This window comes from Mesocricetus auratus, unplaced genomic scaffold (genome assembly GCF_017639785.1).
Source record: "Mesocricetus auratus isolate SY011 unplaced genomic scaffold, BCM_Maur_2.0 Super-Scaffold_100004, whole genome shotgun sequence".
NCBI classification, from domain to species: Eukaryota; Metazoa; Chordata; class Mammalia; order Rodentia; family Cricetidae; genus Mesocricetus; species Mesocricetus auratus.
In genome coordinates, this window is record NW_024429189.1 from 34946006 (window position 1) to 34968280 (window position 22275).

General features: G+C 37.9%; 1 protein-coding gene across 4 annotated transcripts in view; it reads right to left on the reverse strand.

Annotated features, from left to right (window-relative positions):
* The window catches only part of LOC101843542 (sodium channel protein type 1 subunit alpha), a 160379-nt gene that overhangs the window by 22013 nt on the left and 116091 nt on the right, over positions 1-22275 (reverse strand). For all 4 annotated transcript variants that reach the window (XM_040745488.1, XM_040745490.1, XM_021232877.2 and 1 more), the window contains exons 14-19: positions 21473-21711; positions 20089-20262; positions 18735-19091; positions 17280-17762; positions 2812-2932; positions 760-914 (exon numbers count right to left, since the gene is read on the reverse strand). In XM_040745488.1, coding sequence (XP_040601422.1) covers positions 760-914; positions 2812-2932; positions 17280-17762; positions 18735-19091; positions 20089-20262; positions 21473-21711 — 1529 coding nt within the window. The remainder of the gene's footprint in view (positions 1-759; positions 915-2811; positions 2933-17279; positions 17763-18734; positions 19092-20088; positions 20263-21472; positions 21712-22275) is intronic.

Consider the following 22275-nt stretch of genomic DNA (forward strand, 5'->3'; position numbering starts at 1 on the left):
GGTTGCTGGGAATTGAACTCAGGAACTTTGGATGAGCAGGCAGTGCCCTTAACTGCTGAGCCATCTCTCCAGCCCCTATCCAAATATTTTATACCTCAAATATTTCCTCTTATCTAAAATTCTAAAATGCTATCTATATAATTGTGCATTCGTAAATAATTTTAATCTAAATTTAAAGAGACTCTGATGAAACGAATACCTTCCTGTGAAGAGGATCCTATCTTTAAATCATCACTTAGGCATGCTGCCCACTATTTCTTGTCACCAATATTCATTGTTTCTTGAGAAGTCCGAGAATAGTGAATCCACATGAAAAGAGAGACAGAAGTGGTCCCCAAGGGCCTACTGAGTGTCCACAAAGAGTTCACCAGAACGCAGAGGATATATAATCACAGCAATAGCACTTCCAGGAGCTCCACTCTGGTTCGAATATTCACATTTTGTTCAGCCAAGAGGAGCTGAACACTCATTTGTTTATAGTGACCAAGCAGAAGAGCCAAATTTTCTGAGCTCCTTCATAATAAGCAGACATTGATGAGTGATTAGAAATGTGGCTACACACATAAAAGCGAAATCATAAATTCAGAGTGGTTCATTCAATTTGTGGCTGGGAGGTTTAAAAAAAAACGTGGAATTATTGAAGGCTCGTTCATTGGCAACTAAGGCAATGGGGTACAAAGGGTTAAAAAGTCCCTGGTGCTAGGAGACCTCCAAGGCTGCTACTGCAGTGCTGCTTTTGGGCTGAAGATGTTCACTCACCAGAGCTCCGCTACTCAGGAGAATCATGAACACAATGAAGGTCTCAAACCAGTTGTGCTCAACTATTCGGAAGCACGTTCTACGCAGGTTCCACCACTGCTTTCCTCTCCCTTCTTCCACGCTAATCTGACAGCACTTGAATCTCCGTACACAGCCTGCAAACATAAGGTTCCAATGGGGAGTAGAGAAGACAGCTCGGCTGCCTGCATTACACACGCTATCAAGCCCTGGTCCGTCCTTCCACACCAGTGCGATCCCTAACCGGTCGTGACCACACTTCAAACTTACAGTAAGAAGCGTGTACTTCTGAGTAGTGGGAAATCAAGGGACCACGCGGCATCTTCAGATTTTGCCTTTGCTTTGTACGCTGCTGCCTTCAAAGAAAACACTTTGTACATTACCAATAGTGACAAAGCCCTTGGTCTTTACTGTATGACCGCATTACGTCGAGTTGTAGCTATTCCACTAAAGGACTTTAAAATGAAACTGATAACATTAAAGTCCCTCTTAAGAAGTGGTAGAGCAGCCCAGTATTGGTAGTGCACACGCTCTTGGGAAGCAGAGGCAGGCAGATCTCTGCGAGTTCAAGGCCAGCCTGGTCTGCAGTGTGAGCCGGCCATCGCAGTTACACAGACAAACCATGTCTCGTAAAACTAAAAAAAGAAAAAAAGGGGGCGGGGAAGAGAGAAGTGGTGGAGCAGCAATATGGATTTCGTTAGCGAATGCTTGGGGTGCTCCTGAAAGGGCATGTGTAGTTTTCCGAGTTGTCTGAGTTCACTGACAGGTGACTTGCCTGGTCCTGCTTGGATGCCCCTTTGCCTTCCTCACATTGCTTTTATTTTCTGAATCAAACCCTTGGGCATCACTAATTCCCTTTCTAAACACCGTGGAAGAAAATGAAAAGGGAAAGTGGAAGGTACTACATATGTTCTTGGATGTAAGTACTTTACGCTAAGTTTTTAAAGAAAAGAGATAAACGGAGGCACACTGCCCTGAGACAAAAGGAAGAAGAAGTGGGGAAGAGAGGCGGGATGTCAGGAAAAAAAAACAGAGAAAGAAAAGGACAGTGTGAATGGAAGAAGGAAGGATTGCAACAGAGCAATAAAGGGAAAGGGCCTCCTGAAGGGAGGAAGGGAGGAAGGAGGGGGCCAAGAATACTACAAAGAGGAAGTATTTGTAAGTGAGCCATCAGGTGAATTCTGGTTAGAGCTGGTCAGCAGGTTTAGAGTGATTATATGCATAATCTGTAGAGGGACAAAGGAAAACGGGTGACACTTTAGGCCCACAAGACAAAGGGCAACGGTTAGAAAATTACAGATACACGAACATTTCGCAAACTCAGATCGCAAAGGCATTAAATCATAGTAAGCACCAACTATAGGAGATAGGTCTCATGCTTTTGCCTTATCTCTGTAGGCTCAAGTAGGCACTGTGTAGGGCCCAGGGATCCAGGGCACTGTGCATTTCCTGTGTTCACAATATGCATTAAGAATTTAATCCCAGCACTCGGGAGGCAGAGGCAGGCAGATCTCTGTGAGTTCGAGACCAGCCTGGTCTACAAGAGTTTGTTCCAGGACAGGCTCCAAAGCTACACAGGGAAACCCTGCCTCAAAAAAATAAATAAATAAATAAACAAACAAATAAATAAATAAATACACACAATGAAAAATAACAAAGAAAAAAAGAACTGTGATTTTCATCTAAAAACCTGGCTTTAAGTTTGAAAGTCTCTTAAGATTCATAGCCAGAAAATTTACCATTCAGGCAAATTCTCTTTGTGAGCATTGGACAAATGCTTAAGATGAGGTCTTATTGTAAAAACAAGCTCCATTTTCTCTTAAAAATGTCGAAAGCATTTTTCTCGGACTCATAACCTCTGCCACGGAGTGGAAGGAAATAATCAGAGCACAGCACTGGATTTTAAATTCTTTAAAGACTTGAAAGGGACTTATGGCCGAGTTTCATGGTGTGTAAGGGACCCACTTTGGGTGTCAGCGGCTGAAAAGGCTGCCCTCTGCAGGTAAAATGCTAGCGCGAACACCTCCTCTTTACCTTCAGTGAAACAGGCTTCAGGCTCAAGGGTTTCTTCGGGTTCCATGACTGGCTGCTCCTCCGCAGGTGCCCCGATGTCCACTGTGCTCCCTTCTGAAGAGCTACTGCTTTCATTGAGTTTCTGTGCATAAAGTGGACATAAAAAGCAAATCCCTTTAACTCCCTAATGAGTGGCCTACCAAGAAGGGATTATTACTATGACTTTATTCTGTATTTTTCTTGAGGTAAGGTGATCTGAAGATTTATAGTAAAACCGAGATTCAGAAGAAGAAATAGGAAAAGCTAGCTGTCAATTCCTTTCCCAGAAATTTCAGGATGCAATCAAATTGCTATGTTGTGTTGGGATGTTACAAGTGACCACGAGCAACACAGAATGAGGAAACCTCTGTCCTATGGACTGGGGAAGGGGGACGGTGTCATGATTTGTAGGAATGGGAAGGAAAGAGAGAAAAATATGAAACTAAGAGAATGTCTACCTTAGAAGGAAATAAAATCATAAAGGTCTTCTGCTTTTAAACATTTACGTATGTTTCTTTAATACTTCTTCCTTCTGAGCAATGATTACCTGTTGCTTTAACTTATCTTTATAATGTTCATTGTAAGGTAGATAAGAAGATCAGAATTATTTATTATAAAGTATTCATATTTTTATATTCTACATGTCTTTGGAGAAGAGATGTCTTACAGAAAGTAAAAAAATCAATAAATCTTAGACTAGTGAAGAAGCAGGTTCAACTCCTGGAAAACATTTTAGAAACTAAAGCATTGTAAAAATAGATTAATAAATGCATGGGAAAGTCAGTTTTCCCCTCAATGGGTAATGTTTATACTAATATCCCTTGTGAAGCTAATTAGATAGAAACATCATTTCTCAGAGTTTGGCAGTAGTAACCAGACTCATGGCTCTCTTTTTGACTTCTCAGGAGACAATGATAGCAAAAACAGCAGGACATATCAACTTATTAGGAGCTGAGAATTCTTTGTAAAGATGGTATGCTGGCCTTCATATTTGGGTAAAAGTAATTAATACAATTGGGAATTTAGTCAGGTTAAGATACCCTGAACACCAACAACATGTTAGATGTTTAGTGTTTATTGGCAACTAAAACATTCATGGCCCTATTTGATATTTGAAAAACTATGATATTTTCCAAACTATAGATTTACATAGACCTTAAAACACATCACACCAACTATTCAGTCAACATATTTTAAAATAATGGATTTTAAACATCATATTAAAGCTATTAATATTTTGAATAGAATTTTATATATACAAAACAGAGGGTTCCTTTGTATTTGCCCAGTGAAAGATGGATTCTACATTGGGGTCTACATTTAGCTGATTGTCTCCCTTTCTCTTAAATTTCCTGTGAAATAGAAAATTCCAGGTCATGGGATCTGTGCTGATATGAAAAATCAGTCCAGTTTTGAGTTCTCAGTTTGAAGATTGCCTCCAACATATACACAGATTCTTTACTACAAACTAATTTAACTTTCAAAAAATATGATGTTAGCCTGCTTACCATATTCAGCACTTGCAGTATTCAATGTTCAACACAGGATGCAACAGGTAGATTATTAAATCTACATTTGGGCTGTATTTGCTTTGAATGACATTATCCTTGATTCTACAATTTCATCTGATTTTAAAACATACCTAAGGGCAAACCATGCATATGCTCATCTAACAAATGAAAAGAATCAGCAGGTGGAAGGCTTGTGTTACAATGCCCATCATTCATCAGGATATGGCCTTCTGAAGATCCATATGTCTTATCCCCAACATAAGTGGTATTTACCAGTGGCTGTAAAGTGATAGCTCCAGACTGAGATTCACCACTTCATTAAGTAAGTCATGTCATACCAATAGCTTTTATTGACATTATCGGTGTTGTAAGAATCAGCACTTATTATATTAAAACTGTGAAAAAATGTGAGTAGAGTAGCATCTCATTATCAGCCAGCATTCTTCACTATAAAAATAGTATTCTATGTATGATTTGTTCTCTTTATGTAATGAGAAGCAAATTAATTAAACCCTATGTCCCCCTATGTATAAACTTATCTGTGGGCAGGGATTTAAATGAAATTTAATTTACATAGCAAATTTAAATTGCAGAACAGTGATCTGCTGGGTCTCTAAATATAGTTCAGTCTTTACCAAGAATCACAATATCAGATATAACTAAGATAAAACCCCTTCTTCCAGTAGTATCATTTTTTTTTCATTGTCAAATACAACAAAAAGTTGTCAAACAATTTGTTCTCAAATAAGGCCCTCACATGTGAGTTATTCTCTACATAAAAGTTGCTTCATCATCCCAGGCATCAGCCTGGGAATCCAGCATGGGACTGATCAAGACCCCCTGAATGTGAGTGTCAGTGAGGAGGCCTAGGTAATCTATTGAGCCTTGGGCGGTAGATCAGTACTCATCCCGAGTATACACACAGACTTTGGACTCCCATCCAACAATGTGAGATGCACTCTCACCCTGAACTTTTGAGGGAGGGTCTAGGCCCTGCCCTGGATGAAATGACAGACTATGGACACCCCCATGGAGGGCCTCACCCTCCCTGGGGAAATGAGGGGATATTGGGGGGGTTGGGGGGAGGGCACGGGAGATGGGGAGGGAAAGGGAGAGGGACCTGGAACTGACTTGTGAAGCAACCTTGTTTCTAATCTAATTTTAAACTGGAAAAAAAAAGTTGCTTAATCAAATTATATGTTGAATAATACTAGCAAGAACATATAATTAATTTATTATTACATTTATTTATTTATTTTTATTTAGTGTGTGTGTGTGTGTGTGTGTGTGTGTGTCTGTCTGTCTGTCTGAGTATAAGGGATCAAGTTCAGATCTTCAGGCTTAGTACCAAAGAGCCATTACTCATGGAAGTATCTCACTGTCTTATAACTGCTTTTTCCTTGTACCAGTGATGTCATGCTATAACACTGATGTTTGTTAGTAAAATACTGCCAGTGGCCAGATTTACTTCTTTCCAACCATAACATCTTTCTCACAAGGACCACTGTTTTCAATGATATGTGCTAAGAACTGATATTTTCATTCTGAAAGAAAACAACGATGCTTTATTTGATGGAACTAAGTACTATTTTTCTTGTTGTAAGAAAAAAGAGTTATCTGAGAATGCCTAAACTGAAAATTCCAAGAACTCAATACAAGGCATTATGCCAATTTTTGACACATTTTCAATATGTCATTTTGTGTAGAAGACAAATAGATACCTACTTCAGTAAAACTCACTTGTAATATATTTATATTCTCATTTCATATTGTGACTTTTGTAGGCTGCTTGCATAAGGTTTTCACTCTTACAAAGTCTTTTTTAAGAATATACACAGATTGACAGTTTTTTTCATGTTATTTTTATGTTGGCATCATAATTCATAAAGATAATCTGAACTTTAAGTTATTTCTACCTGTACTCTTTTCTTTTGAGTTATTGGAAAATTTCTTTGTAATGAGGATATATAGGACAGTAACATAAAAAAGCAAGATAAATACTGGTGTGTTATTAGAAAAACAAAACTCAACTGTGTTTAGAAAAAGTTGGGTTACACAAAGGCTTCTCCTTCTTTAGTTTTTAGATGGAATTCTGTCTTCTAATTTACATCAATTTGTTTGTTTCATCTCAAGTCAAGTGACCCTGTTCACAGTCTGCTATCTTGAATTTACTATGCTTTAATTTGAGTTTGAAACACAGTTCATTTTTGTAAAACTCTTATAGACAGTTGAAAATAATATCCATGTTAAAAATACTAACATTGCTTCTGGTGCCCTGCTTGGAGCCACATGAGGCCTGGGGACTGTGCACTGGGGAACCCATCCGGGTGTGGTGATCCATCCCACCTAGAGACTGTCAAGACCTTGGTACTAGTCCCGCCTCCATCCACAGGAAGAGGAGATCCATCAGGGTATTGGACCTGCTTGCACCCACCAGAAGGGAACCTTGGTCCCATACCCACCAGGAGAGGAAGAGACTCCTTCTGCACCCACTGGGATGGGAAGAAGACAATATAAAAACACATTCAACAACAGAAAAGCCAATATGACAGTCTAGGGACTCTACACCAGCAAGACCTGAACATCCCAATGCAGATGAAGCAGAAGAGAATGACCTTAAAAACAACTTCATGAAAATGATAGAGGCCCTCAAAGAGGATATGAGAATTTTTTTTAACGAATGGAAGAAAAAACAAACCAAAAAAATACAAGAAATCAACAAATCTCTTAAGGAAATCCAAGAAAAAACAATCAAACAGATTAAGGAAACAATTCAGACAGTTCAAAACATGAAAACTGAAGTAGAGACAATAGGAAAAACACAAACTTAGGGAATGTTGGAAATAGAAAAGCTGGGTAAACCATCAGGAACTACAGATTCAAGCATAACCAACAGTATACAAGAGATGGAAGAGAGAATCTCAGGTGTTGAAGATATACTAGGGAAAACAGATTCATCGACCAAAGAAAATCTTAAGTCTAACAAATACCTAACACAAAATATCCAGGAAATATGGGATACTGTGAAAAGGCCAAACTTCAGAATAATAGGAATAGAAGAAGGCAAAGAAACCCAACTCAAAAGTACAGAAAACATGTTCAACAAAATCATAGAAGAAAACTTTCCCAACCTAAAGAAAGACATGCCAATGAAAGTACAAGAAGCCTACAGAACATCAAACAGAGTGGACCACAAAAAGTCCCTTGCCATGGAATAATCAAACCACAAACATACAGAATAAAGAAAGAATATCAAGAGCAGCTAAGGAAAAGAGTCAAGTAACATATAAAAGCAAATCTATCAGAATTACACTTGACTTCTTCATGGAAACTCTGAAAGCCAGAAGGTCCTGGATAGATATTCTACCAACACTAAGAGACCATGGATGCAAGCCAGACTACTATACCCAGAAAAGCTTTCAATTACTGTAGATGGAAAAAACAAGATATTCCACAACAAAACCAGATTTAAAAAATACATATCCACTAATCCAGACCTACAGAAAGTTCTGGAAAGAAAAGTCCAACCTAAGGAAGTTAACTACAACCAGAAAAACATAGGCAATAGAAAATCCCACTTTACAACAACCAAAAGAAAAAAGGAATGGAAATCCACACACAAATACACCACCATCAACAAATCCAAAACAACAAGGATGAACAATCAATGATCATTAATATCTCTCAATATTAACTTGCCTATAAAAAGACACAGACTAACAGAATATATATGAAGACAGAATCAATCCTTCTGCTGCATACAAGAAGCACATCTCAACTTCAAAGACAGACAGCACCTCTGAGTTAAGGGTTGGGAAAAGTTTTCCAATCAAATGGACCAAGAAACAAGCAGAGGTAGCAATCCTAGTATCTAACAAATTAGACTTTAAATTATAGACCAATATCCCTCATGAATATTGATACAAAAATACTCAATAAAATACTGGCAAATTGAATCCAAGAACACATCAGAAAAATCATCCACCATGATCAAGTAGGCTTCATCCCAAGGATGTAGGGATGTTTCAACATATTAAAATCCATCAATGTAATCCACCATATAAACAAGCAGAGAAAGAAAATTCACATGGTCATCTCACTAGATGCTGAAAAATCCTTTGACAAAATCCAGCACCCCTTCATGATAAAGGTCTTGGAGAGATCTAGGACAACAGGAACATACCTAAATATAATAAAAGCTATATACAGCAAACCAACAGCCAACATCAAACTAAATGGAGAGAAAATCAATGTGATTTCGCTAAAATCAGGAACAAGACAAGTTTGTCCACTCTCTCCATACCTCATCAGTATTGTACTTGAAGTTCTAGCTAGAGCAATAAGACTACAAAAGGAGATCAAGGGGATACAAATTGGAAAAGAAGAAGTCAGACTTTCACTATTTGCATATGATATGATAGTTTACATAAGTGACCTGAAAAACTCTACCAGGGAACTCCTACTGGTGATAAACACCTTCAGCAAAGTGGCAGGATACAATATTAACTAAAAAATCAGTAGCCTTACTATATGCAGAAGATAAATGAGTTGAGAAAGAAATCAGAGACATATCACCCTTTATAATAGCCACAACAACATAAAATACCTTGGAGTAAAGCTAACCAAACAAGTAAAAGACCTATATATCAAAAACTTTGAATCCTTAAAGAAAGAAATTAAAGAATATACCAGAAAATGGAAAGATCTCCCATGGTCTCCGGTAGGTAGGATCAATATAGTAAAAATGGCAATCTTGCCAAAAGCAATCTACAGATTCAATGCAATTGCCATCAAAATCCCAGCACAATTCTTCACAGACCTTGAAAGAACAACTCACAAATTTATATGGAAAAACAAAAGACCTAGGATAGCCAAAACAAAACAGTACAATAAAGGAACATCCGGAGTCATCACCATCCCTGACTTCAAGTTCTATTACAGAACTATAGTTCTGAAAACAGCTTGGTATACCACAAAAATAGACAGGTAGACCAATGGAATCGAATTGAGGACGCTGATATTCACCCACACACCTATGAACACCTGATTTTGACAAAGAAGCTAAAATTATGTAATGGAAAAAGGAAAGCATCTTCAACAAATGGTACAGGCATAACTGGATGCTGACTTGCAGAAGACTGCAGATAGATCCATGTCTACCGCCATGCACAAAACTTGTGTTGAAATGGATCAAAGACCTCGACAAAAATCCAGACACAGTGAACCTCTTAGAAGAGAAGGCAGGTGGTATCCTCAAACAAATTGGCCCAGTACTGCTTCCTGAACCTAATGCCAGTAGCACAAACCCTGAGATTGACAATTAATAAATGGGACTTCCTGAAACTGAGAAGCTTCTGTAAGGTAAAGGACACAGTTAATAAGACAAAACAGCAGCCAACATAATGGGAAAAGATATTCACCAACCCCACATCTAACAGAAGGCTAATTTCCAAAATATACAAAGAACTCAAGAAGCAAGTCATCAAAACACCAAATAATCCAATTAGAAAGTGGGGTACATTTGGGTAACACTAACCAAACAAGTAAAAGCTCTACATCGCAAGAACTTTGAGTCATTAAAGAAAGAAATTAAAAAAGACACCAGAAAATGGAAAGATCTCCCATGCTCTTGTATAGGTAGGATCAATGTAGTAAAAATGGCAATCCTGTAGCCAGGACAACCCTGCTCAACAAAGCAACATCTGGAGGCATCACCATCGCTGACTTTAAGCCCTATTATAGAGCTATAGTACTGAAAACAGCTTGGTATTGACACAAAAATAGACTGGTAGACCAATGGAATCAAATTGAACACTCTGAGATTAATCCACAATCCTATGAACAGCTGATTTTTCGACAAAGAAGCTAATAGAAAAAAAGATAGCATCTTCAACAAATGGTGCTGGCATAACTGGATATTGGCATATAGAAGACTACAGATAGATCCATGTCTATTGCCATGCATAAAACTTAAGTCCAAATGGATGAAAGACATCAACATATATCCATCCACACCGAACCTGTTAGAAGAGAAAGTCAGAGATACCCTTGAATGAATTGGTACAGGAGACTGCTTCCTGAACATAACACCAGTAGAAAAGCCACTGAGATCAACAATCAATAAATCAGACCTCCCGAAATTGCGTAGCTTCTATAAGGCAAAGGTCACAGTCAGCAAGACAAAAAGGCAACCCACAGATTGGGAAAAGTTACTCAAAACCGCACATCTGACAGAGGGCTGATCTCCAAAGTTTTCAAAGAACTCAAAAAGCTACTCTCCAAAACACCAAAGGATTCAATTAAAAAGTGGTGACTGAACTAAATAGAGAATTCTCAACAGAGGAGTCTACAATGGCTGAGAGACACTAAAGAAAGTGCTCAACATCCTTAGCCATTAGGGAAATGCAAATCAAAACAACTCTGAGATATTATCTTACTCCTGTCAGAATGGCTAAAATAAAAAACACCAATGGCAGCTTATGCTGGAGGGGATGTGGAGTAAGGGGAACACTCGTCCATTGCTGGTGGGAGTGCAAACTTGTACAGCCACTTTGGAAATCAGTATGGAGAATCCTCAGGAAAATGGGAATCAGTCTACCACAAGACCCAGCAATTCCATTCTTAGGCATATATCCAAAAGATGACCATTCATACACGAATGTCTGTTCCACTATGTTCATAGCAACCTTATTTGTAATAGCTAGATCCTGGAAGCAACCTAGATGAAGAGTGGATAGAGAAAATGTTGTACATTTACACAATGGAGTACTACTCAGCAGAAAATAAAACAATGGAATCTTGAAATTTGCAGGCAAATGGATGGCACTAGAAGAAACCATCCTGAGTGAGGTGACCCAGTCACAAAACCACAAACATTGTATGTACTCACTCATATGGATTTTAGACATGGCTCAGGGGAGTGTCAGCCTACAATCACAGGGCCAGTAAGTCTGAGAAACAGGAGTTTCCCAAGATATATGCATTATACCCCAGAGAAGTGGAATGAGGCAAGATCTCCTGAGCAGATTGGGAACATGGGGGGGGGGAGAGGGAACCAGGAAAAAGAGAGGTGGATAAGAGTAGGGTAGAAGCAGACATCGGGGAGCAGGAAGGTTGAGTCAGAGTAAGAATAGAGGAGACCAGGATGAGAGATACCATAATAGTTGGAGTCATTATAGCTTTGAGGAGAGAGCGGACACTAGTGAGATTTCCAGAGATCTACAAGGATAACACCAACTGGAAAACTAAGTAATAGTGGAGAGACTACATTAATAGCTCCTACCTGATGATAAGGTTAATATCTACCTTATATGACATCCTAGAACCTTCATCCAGTGACTGATGGAAGCAGAGACAGATGTTCACAGCTAAACACTGAACTGACTCCCTGGAACCCAGAGATAGAGATGGAGGAGTGATGAACAAAGGGGTCAAGACAGAGCTGGTGAAACCCACAAAGACAGCTGACTGAACAAGGGGGAGCTCTTGAACCCCAGACTGATGGCTAAGATACCAACAGGGGACTGATCCAGATTCCATGAATATAGTGTCAGTGAGGAGTTCTCAGAAATCTCTGGGGCCTTGGGTAGTAGATTAGTGTTCACCACGGCATTCAAATGAACTTTGAGAGCCCATTCCATATGGAGGGATGCTCTCTCAGCCTGGACAAATGGGGAAGGGCCTAGGTCCTGCCCTGGATGAAATGACAGACTCTGGAGATCCCCCAAGTAGGGCCTCACCCTCCCTGGGGAATGATTTGGGGATTGGGCTGTTGGTGGGAGGGGTGGGGGTGGGGCCTGGAGGAGGGACACGGGGGGGGGGGAGCTGGAATTGACATTTGAAGCATGCATGTTTCTAATTTAAATTAAAAAAAGGCAATCCTGCCAAAAGCAATCTACAGACTCAATGCAATCCCCATCAAAATTCCAGCACGATTCTTCACAGGCCATGAAAGAACAATTCTCAACTTTATATGGAAAAACAAAAGACCCAGGATAGCCAAGACAACCCTGTTCAACAAAGCAACATCCGGAGCCATCACCATCCCTGACTTTAAGCTCTATTACAGAGCTATAGTCCTGAAGATAGCTTGGTAATGGCACAAAGATAGATAGGTAGACCAATGGAATCGAATTGAAGACCCTGATATTAACCCACACACCTATGAACACTTGATTTTCAACAAAGAAGCTAAAATGATGCAATGGAAAAAAGATAACATCTTCAACAAATGGTGCTGGCATAACTGGATATTGGCATATAGAAGACTACAGATAGATCCATGTCTATTGCCATGCATAAAACTTAAGTCCAAATGGATGAAAGACATCAACATATATCCATCCACACTGAACCTGTTAGAAGAGAAATTCAGAGGTACCCTTGAATGAATTGGTACAGGAGACTGCTTCCTGAACATAACACCAGTAGAACAGACACTGAGATCAACAATTAATGAATTGGACCTCCTGAAACTGAGAATCTTCTGTATGGCAAAGGACACAGTGACTAGACAAAAAGGCATCCCTCAGAATGAGAAGATACCAACCCCACATCTGTCAGAGTGCTGGTCTCCAAAATTTACAAGAACTCAAGAAACAAGTCTCCAAAACACCAAAGGATTCAATTAAAAAGTGGGTTACAGAACTAAATAGAAAATTCTCAATAGAGGAGTCTAAAATGGCTAAGAGACACTAAAGAAAGTGCTCAACATCCTTAGCCATTAGGGAAATGCAAATCAAAACAACTCTGAGATATCATCTTACTTCTGTCAGAGTGGTTAAAATTAAAAACACCAATGACAGCTTATGCTGGAGAGGATGTAGAGAAAGGGGAACATTCCTCCATCACTGGTGGGAGTGCAGACTTGTACAGTTACTTTGGAAATCAGTGTGGAGATTCCTCAGGAAAATAGGAATCAGTCTATCACAATGGAGTACTACACAGCGGAAAAAAACAATGTAATCTTGAGATTTGCAGGCAAATGGAGTACTAAGAAGAAGAAAAACAACCAAATCAAACCAATGGAATCTTGTAATTCGAAAGCAAATGGTTGGAACTAGAAGAAATCATTCTGAATAAGGTAACCAAGTCACAAAAGACAAAAATGTATGTACTCACTTATATGTGGATTTTAGACATAGAGCAAAGGATTACCAACCTACAATCTACACCACCAGAGAAGTTAGGAAACAAGGAGTACCCTAAGGAGACAAAGATGGTCCCCCCGAGAAGGGGAAACAGAGAAGATCTCCTGAACTAATTGGGAGAGGGGACGGCGGGGGGGGAGGAGAGTAGAAGAAAGTGAAGTGGAGGAGAGAGGAGGACAGGAGAGAGCAGGAAGATCAAGTCAGGGGAAGAATAGAGGAGAGCAAGAAAAGAGATATTATAACAGAGGGAGCCATTATAGGTTTAAAGAGAAATCTGGCACAAGGGAAATGTCCAGAGATCTACAAGGTAGACGCCAGTTAACAATCTAAGCAATAGTCAAGAGAGTACGTTAAATGCCCTTTTCCAATAATGAGATTGATGACTACCTCATATGCCATCCTAGAGCCTTCCTCCAGTAGCTGATGGAAGTAGAAGCAGACACCCACAGCTAAACACTGAGCTGAACTCTGGAATTCAGTTGCAGAGAGGGAGGAGTGATGAGTAAAGGGGTCAAGACCAGGCTTCAGAAACCCACAGAAACAGTTAATCTGAACAGGGGGAGCTCATTGACCCCATACTGATAACTGAGAAATCAACATAGGACTGTTCCAGACCCCCTGAACGAGGATGTCAGTTTGGAGGTTTGGTTCATCTATGGGACCTCTGGTAGTGGATCAGTATTTATTCCTAGTACACGGCTGGACTTTGGGAGCCCAATCCACATAGAGGAATACTCTCTTAGCCTAGACACATGGGGGAGGATCTAGGCCCTGCTCCAAATGATATGACAGACTCGGAAGATCTCCCATGGAAGGCCTCACCCTCCCTAGGGAGCAGAAAGGAAATGGAACAGGGGTGGGTGGGGGGCAGCGTAGGAGGGGAGGGAGAGGGAACTGGGATTGACATGTAAAAGAAGTTTGTAATTTAAATAAAAAGGAAAAATACTAATATTATGAGATAAATGTAAATTAGGAAAAATCTCATATTTTCACCTTCATTACTGTGTTATTAAGAGTCTCAATGTCTTCATTTAATTTGTTATTCACATTTTAGGCACAGGATAAAAACATTATATCAAAACTTAAAAAAGCAAACATATGCTTACCAATATATTTTTATTATTGTCAAAATTAAAAAAGAATGCAGGTCTTTGTTTAATGTAGCAATACCTCTCACATACAGAGAATAAAGCTCTTTAGCTGTGAGTGAAGGGCTTGCTTCAACTCTACACAGGAGACATACTCCAGCAACATTCTAAAGATACTAGGTAGAAATGAAACCCAAATGCTTTACAAACAAGAATTTTACTAATTTAAAATTTAAGGAGGTAAGTTAGTTCTCCTTTTTATGCTCTTATATTGCTATTAACTTTTGTTTTGATTTTAAAGTATTGTTTCTCACTCTTTTGAGACTAATAAAATATTTTAAATCCATTTTGTCATTTATTAGGCTATTAATCAGTCTTTAACTTATTAAATCCCAAATGGACTAGCTAATTAGAGACTGGGTAAATTTTTACACATTAACCCCAACTAAATTATACACGTATCTTCTGATCTGTGGAATCCATATATACTTGGCAGGCTTGCTTAAGACGTGAGATGAAGGAACACAGAAACCGCATTGAGTTTGAAATATGCACTTTGTCTTGCCCACGAGGGCATTCCAAAATCACTTAAAAGTGCAATCTTGGTGCTAAGAGCATTTTCCCCTTCACAGTGGATTTGTGCCACATTTCTTGCTTTTAAAGATGTTCTCTGGTACAGAAAATGATTTTGACCTTGCAAGTGAAACAACACAACACAGAACAAGCAAAGCATGCCTGGTGTTTCTTGGGGAGGAACCAATTGGATGGCTTGTTCTTGTGCTTGGCTTTAACTTTAAACATAAAATGTTTTGATTTTGAGACCTGATTTATTAAAGGGATCTTATTTATGGATATTAGTGGGAGTTTCACATTTAAAATGTGATCAGAACAAATCAAACTAGAATGTCATGATCAGGGAGTACGTAAAGCACTTTGCATGAACATAGAGATGCAACTAAGAAAGTTCTTACCTATCAACTGAGCATACTTGGACCTATGAACAGAGCATGATCTGTTTTAAATATTTTACCGAGTTGATACATACATGCAAACCCTTATAAACTAGATCCTCGATGCTCTGTTTACTGGCTATTATTGACTCAACGGGTTAAAACACTTGGCAAACCAGTTTGAATGGAGAAAATGGATTTTAACGTAGGAATGAAGTTGCATTTTTTGTTTTTTAAAGCTCCAACCCATTTCCATGGACATTGTAGTCAAGATTTTCCCACTATTGTGCCTCTGTGCTGCTTATCTTGCCCTTCTTTCACTACAAAATCCCCAAATTTCTCACTGCAGCCATTGCTAGTTTAAATATTGACCCCTTGAAAAGTGGCAATTACCCACTTGACACAAAAACTTGTTTTAAAAGCTTGAGTCATCACTATAGTGATATACTCAGTAACCTAAATTATGTCATAATTCTAAGCTATTTGCCATGGAAAACTACCTACCAAAACACCCGATGGTTTCCCTTGATCATGGTGGATATGCCAGCAAATTTTTATTAGAAATCGAATGTCTTTGACATATTGATGTTTTAAAGTACTTGGGCTGTGCAAGCTCTAAAGATGCTTTACTATTTTTTGGACTTCCATCAAAGCTTGAACCACAGATTCTTTGTTTTAGATTTCTTTGGAATTGTCTTACAAAGTTGCCCCTCTCCTCCACATATAATGCCATTACATCCCAGAAATCCCACTGTTAGCTGAAAATATAAGTAAAAAAATACGTTCAGGACACGCATCCTACTGAACACCATAGTTGGCAACACAGTAAATGGGAACGTATTGGTTGTTGAGGAATGGTAATAGTAAGTCAGTCCGAGTCAGGGAAAGCCCTAACATCCCCTAATGTTTTAGGTTAATATTTTTAAGTAAGAGCCAATGGAATGAATTGTGCTCTCCCACCAGCTGTCTATGTATGTGAAGGTGGGGCTTGTTAATGAGCCCTACATATCAAACAAATCCAATAAGTGATACCCTTACAAATTGGGGAAGAGATAACAGATTTATTTCTGTTCATGTGCACATGACTTTTTAAAGACACAAAGAAAGTGTCCATCTACAACCTTAGGAGATTGCCCTCACCAGATACAGACCCTGTGGTACCATGGTCTTGAATTGTCTACTTTTCAGAATTATGAAAAAATAAATTCTGGTTATGTAAGCCACCCAGTTCACAGCACAGTATTATTTTTAGCCCATAAAGAAGTATAACATGATGTAGTTTTAATGTGAGGAACAGTATTATGGATCATTTCTTTGGAAAGTTTGAGTCTATGTATGTAATATACAGAAAAATATAAATGCTTATAGACAAAGCCTCCAGGTTCCACCTTCAGTAGTCATATCCTCTTAAGTTTCCAAAGCTATTGTTTACATTTATTTTTTTACTGGAAAAATTATAGTAACATGGTCCTTCTCTGTTCAATATAAGAATTAAGTAGCCTTACAATGATGCTGATTTTTCATTTACCATTTGTTTCTTATTTAACATATATTCTTTAATAAAGATTAAAAAATTCACACAGTTTGATTTGTCATTCATCTCCCTGAAATTGAATCTTTGGTTTCTCAATAAAATAATATTTGACTTTATCTCAAAAAATGTTCTACAAATCATACGTACAGACAATATAATCCATGTATATATTTATCCATATGCATTGATTTTTACCTCCCCAATTTATAGAATCTTACCTCTTTGCTTTCTTCTAGATCTGATTCACTGCTGAAGTCCTCTGTGTTTAAGTTCTCAAAGTCAGACTCTCCCACAGCAATGGGAACCGTCACGGTGAGGCTGGGGTTGTTTATGAATGACATGTAGTCACTCTCATCAATGATATACTTTTCCACGCTGCTGCCAGTCCCTATGCCACTTGTGGTTCCATTCACATCTTTCAGACAGTTCAGATCTTTCCCAATTTCTGTCGTGTGGTTAGATATACAGTTGTCTTTTCTGTTGTTTAGATCATCAAGTGGCTTAATTTCGTCTAAAATCTTCTGCTTCCTAACAAAGGACTGCTGAATGAACTCATATATTTTTCTTTTTACGTAAGCTATTCCCCTGTGCATCCTGTCCACAGCAATTTGAAGATTGTTCATTTCATTGTCATCGTCAGTGGCTGCAAGGTTGTCGGCACTAAAGGAGCTCAGAAGCAAGGCCAGAAAGAGGTTTAGGACCTTGAAAACAAACATAAGTACACGTTCACCACATCACAGAGAAGAACACAGACCACTACTCCCTTCAGTGTAGAAATAGTATAAAGCTATATGATCAAGAGATACATCAGTCATTAGAAGTTAGTTGGTGGGGCTAAGGTCAGAACCCATGCTACATATCACAAGGCCCTGGGTTCAACACTCAGCCCTGGAAAAAAGTTGGACACTTAGAATTTGTCATATAGCTCCAGCTCGATAAAACAAAAATATTCTTCCTACTGCTCTAAAGAGTTCCCATACAGGAAATGAAGAATTTGAATGAATTAGTTTACCATTATATTTAAGGTTATATGAGTAAAAGAAAACATTTTTACTGATATAATGTAACAGTCTTAAACTTAAAAATCATTAATATTGACAAACACAAATTTAAATTTACTTTGGAATTTCTTTCTTGGTGGTTTTGTGCTGTTGGCTGTTAACAGAAATAACACCATGACACTCACAGAGATCCACTTACCTGTCTCTCGAGTGTTGGGATTGAAGAAAAATGTGCTCCAGCATTTACCATTCTTATCATCACTATTCTATAGCAAAAGATCTCTCTCTCTCTCTCTCTCTCTCTCTCTCTCTCTCTCTCTCTCTCTCTCTCTCAATCTCTGTCACATACACAGAATATATATACATGTGGCAGATTTCTGAAAAATTTTAACAATTCATTTGCAATTTACAAAATATATGTGATGAAATGATTGACATAAGGAGAAGTTGAGGATAAAAATTATACATATTAGAGTACATACATTTAAAAAATGTATTTCTGTGTTACCATATTATATTGTGATAGTATATATTGCCGTATTACAGTATTATTTTTAGAATGAGAATATAAACATATCTAAGATCGGTGGCATTTAAAATTAATGATAAAATTATTTTTAATAAAATTTAACTAATGCATATCTGAAATGCATATCTAATTTAGGTACATACCACAAGGTTCCCGATCACCATGACCATCATGAAGACAGTAAGGCACATGGCTTGGCCGGCGACTTCCATGCAGTCCCACATGGTCTCTATCCACTCTCCACACAGCACTCGGAACACGATCAGGAAGGAGTGGAAGAAGTCATTCATGTGCCAGCGCGGGAGTTTGCAGTCACTGGCAATTTTGCAGACACAATCTTTGTAACTTTTGCCAAACAGCTGCATGCCGACCACGGCAAAGATGAAGACGATGATGGCCAACACCAGGGTCAGGTTTCCCAGTGCGCCCACCGAATTGCCAATGATCTTAATGAGCATATTCAGCGTGGGCCAGGATTTTGCCAGTTTGAACACTCGGAGCTAGAAAATGAGAACAAATTAATATACATTATTATCATCACAAGCACATTAGTTATATTGCAACTTACTAAGAACTTATATGGGGATGCAGCTAAGTAACAGAACACCTCTCTGGCATGAATGCCTCCATGAGGTCCATAGCTAGCACTACACACCCTTAAAAATCCCCCTCCATTATCTTGCTCTGACTTTCTCAGATTCATGGTTAACATCTGGAACCTCCCAGGAAGAATCTAGCTTTTCCAGCTTTTAATTGTATGGATCATCTTCTTTGAAAGTGGATTGTTAATTGTATATTAGAAACTATGCTAATTTGCTTCTCTGAGACCCATCAAATTTCATACTGTCATGGTAACATCTGAACGTGAATAATTTCTGTCAAAGGATTCATTTGTCAAGAAGGTTTTATGTAACATTCCATTGAGCCTGATGTAAATAGAAAAAGTATTTATACTTGTTAATATTACACTGGGAGTAAAGATAGAAAAAATACATATGCATTGTAAACCTGGAATATTAATTATGACTCTTTTTTGGTCTTCAGTGCCATGTATGAAAATTAATTTATATGTTTAATAGTCCTATAACCTTTTCAGTTTTTTATGGAATAGATTTTCTAGAATTATAATTACATGCACACCTTTTATGACTGTCATCCACTGTTACCAGGGACTACCTACATTTTCAGGTTATTATTTAAAAAACAAGCATTCAGACAACAGGGCTAGTGACAGCTCAATGGCAAAACATGTGCAAGGTTCTGTGTTATATAACCCAGCACTGCAAACTAATAGCTGATAATATTAGTAAAGTTTCATGACTAAAATTTTAAGAATAAAGCTTTTTTTAAAATAAATAGCCGGAGAGATATTATTCCCATTTAGAGGCATCAAGTTACACAAAACCTCAAGACATGAATGACTGTGTAGGAAAGTCTATGGAAGTGCTATGAAAGACCACTGGGGAACATAATGATTGTTGCCACTGTCTTGTTTACCAGTCGAAATGAACGGAGAACTGACAATCCTTCCACATTGGCAAGGCCAAGTTCTACCAGGCTTAGTGTCACAATGAAGCCATCAAAGATGTTCCAACCTTCTTGAAAATAATAGTAAGGGTCCATGGCAATGATTTTCAGAAACATTTCTGCTGTGAAGATCCCAGTAAAAACCTAAGATCGAAACAAAATTACTCAAATTCTACTTGATAATGAGAAACTTAACATTATATTTTTCGTAAGAAGCTTAGGCTACTTTTCCATTACTGATCCTATTATGATCTTACTTGTAGAGGCAAATTCAGTTGATGAGGCTGGTTTGCATTAGTTTACTGTATTATCCTCACAAAATCTCCAGTAATGAGGTTTTGTAAATACTGTAATTATTCCATTACGGGTAAAGAAAACAATATTTCAAAGTGTATAAAACTCATATCTTTTATCAGCCAACTAGACCCCCCATAACCTAGATAATGACAAGATTTTACCCAGAAACAGTTTTACTTGTGAGCTTTCCTTATTTCCTTCAAATCAGATAGCTATTGTTCATGTGTATCCTGTGTTATAATGTGACCATCTCTATCATTATTATTAGTTACATGCATAAAAGGTATGTTCCTATAATATAAATGGTAGAGATTTAAAATACAAATTACAAATACCCTATAGGATATGCATATTTTCATTTTCTATATCAGTAAAATCCTAAAATTCCTCTTAAATATTATATTAAATGCATGTCATAATTTACATACTTCTTCCTTCAAATAAAAACTGAGATCTCTAAGTTGATGCACCTGGAAAACATTTGAATAACACATTTCAAAGTAAAAAAGGAGAGTATTAAGTGGAACATTTCACTAAAAATGGGCTTATGAATCATATTATATACAAAATGGACTGGGTACTATCTGTATTCATGGTCTGTATCTGGAACATATCTATGAAAGAGAACATAGCCTCCCTAGACCCTGGAAGGAGGAAAGGAGGAGATGCTTTTGTGTTGTTGATCACTCTTTGAAAGAACATGTAAGGAAGAATACTTATGATCTTATTTGAACCATCTAGAATAAGGACACATTGATGCTATCATTTAAAGAAAAACATGGCCTTAAGTTCTTAATTTAAGATTTTCAAAACTTTAGAAACATTACTAATGATTTTTAAATTATTATTGCAGGTCTGTGTTCTATTCCTCAGTTTTTTCCCCACAGACATTAAAAGTCATTGTTTCTCAAAAAGCAGTGCATAGATAGCAGAATATACTTGCCTTAGGGATGTAGGAATTGTGGTTGAAAGAGTGACAATAAACTATTAGACATAGTAAAGAGTTTCTCAAGCAGAAATTTCATTACTGAACACATTTACCTTCCAGCATGCTTACCAAGTTTCCTACTGTAAGCACATTATTGAAATGATCCGTCATGGGGTAGTGCTCCATGGCCATGAAAAGGGTATTCAAGACAATACAGATGGTGATGGCTAGATCAACAAATGGGTCCATCACAACCAAGTTGACAATGTGTTTCACTTTTAACCAGTATGGGGAACAGTCCCAAATTAGGAATATGTTGGAAAATTTATACCAACAGGGTGGACATTTCTGCCTCGATTCTTCTAGTTCTAGATAAAAAAGGAACAATATTAAATGACTATTTTCTAAAATCAAATATTTACTTTCAGTAGCAAGCATATTCCTGTTTGCTGCAGAGATAATTACTTGATACAATGATATAGCTACCATCAGACATATACATAAAATAGAGGTAAGTGAGAAATAATTTTTGATTTTTTGCATAGACACTGCTGCTCACCACTTGGCCACCAGTAAGATTGTTGGTCTTACAGATGAAGTTTCATCAGGGTAATTCATTATGTGTAAAATCCTGTGTTACTGTCAGGCTGCTCATTTGTAAGATTTAGGGCAAGGATTAATGTGATACATCATCTTTTAAATATACTTATATTTTGTGAAAATGACTTATTTGTCTCTCCAGTCTTAAAATTATTTTGGATCATGATGGAGGGAATCATGTTGCTGAAATTTGAAGCTAATTACAACACAGGATTTCTGACAGATGAAGTAGAAATCTCTCAGTTTCCAAATACTACTAAGACATTAAGAGTTCAGAGTCCAGCACATTGAATTTAATATTCAATATTTTCAGAATGCATGGCTAGCTATTT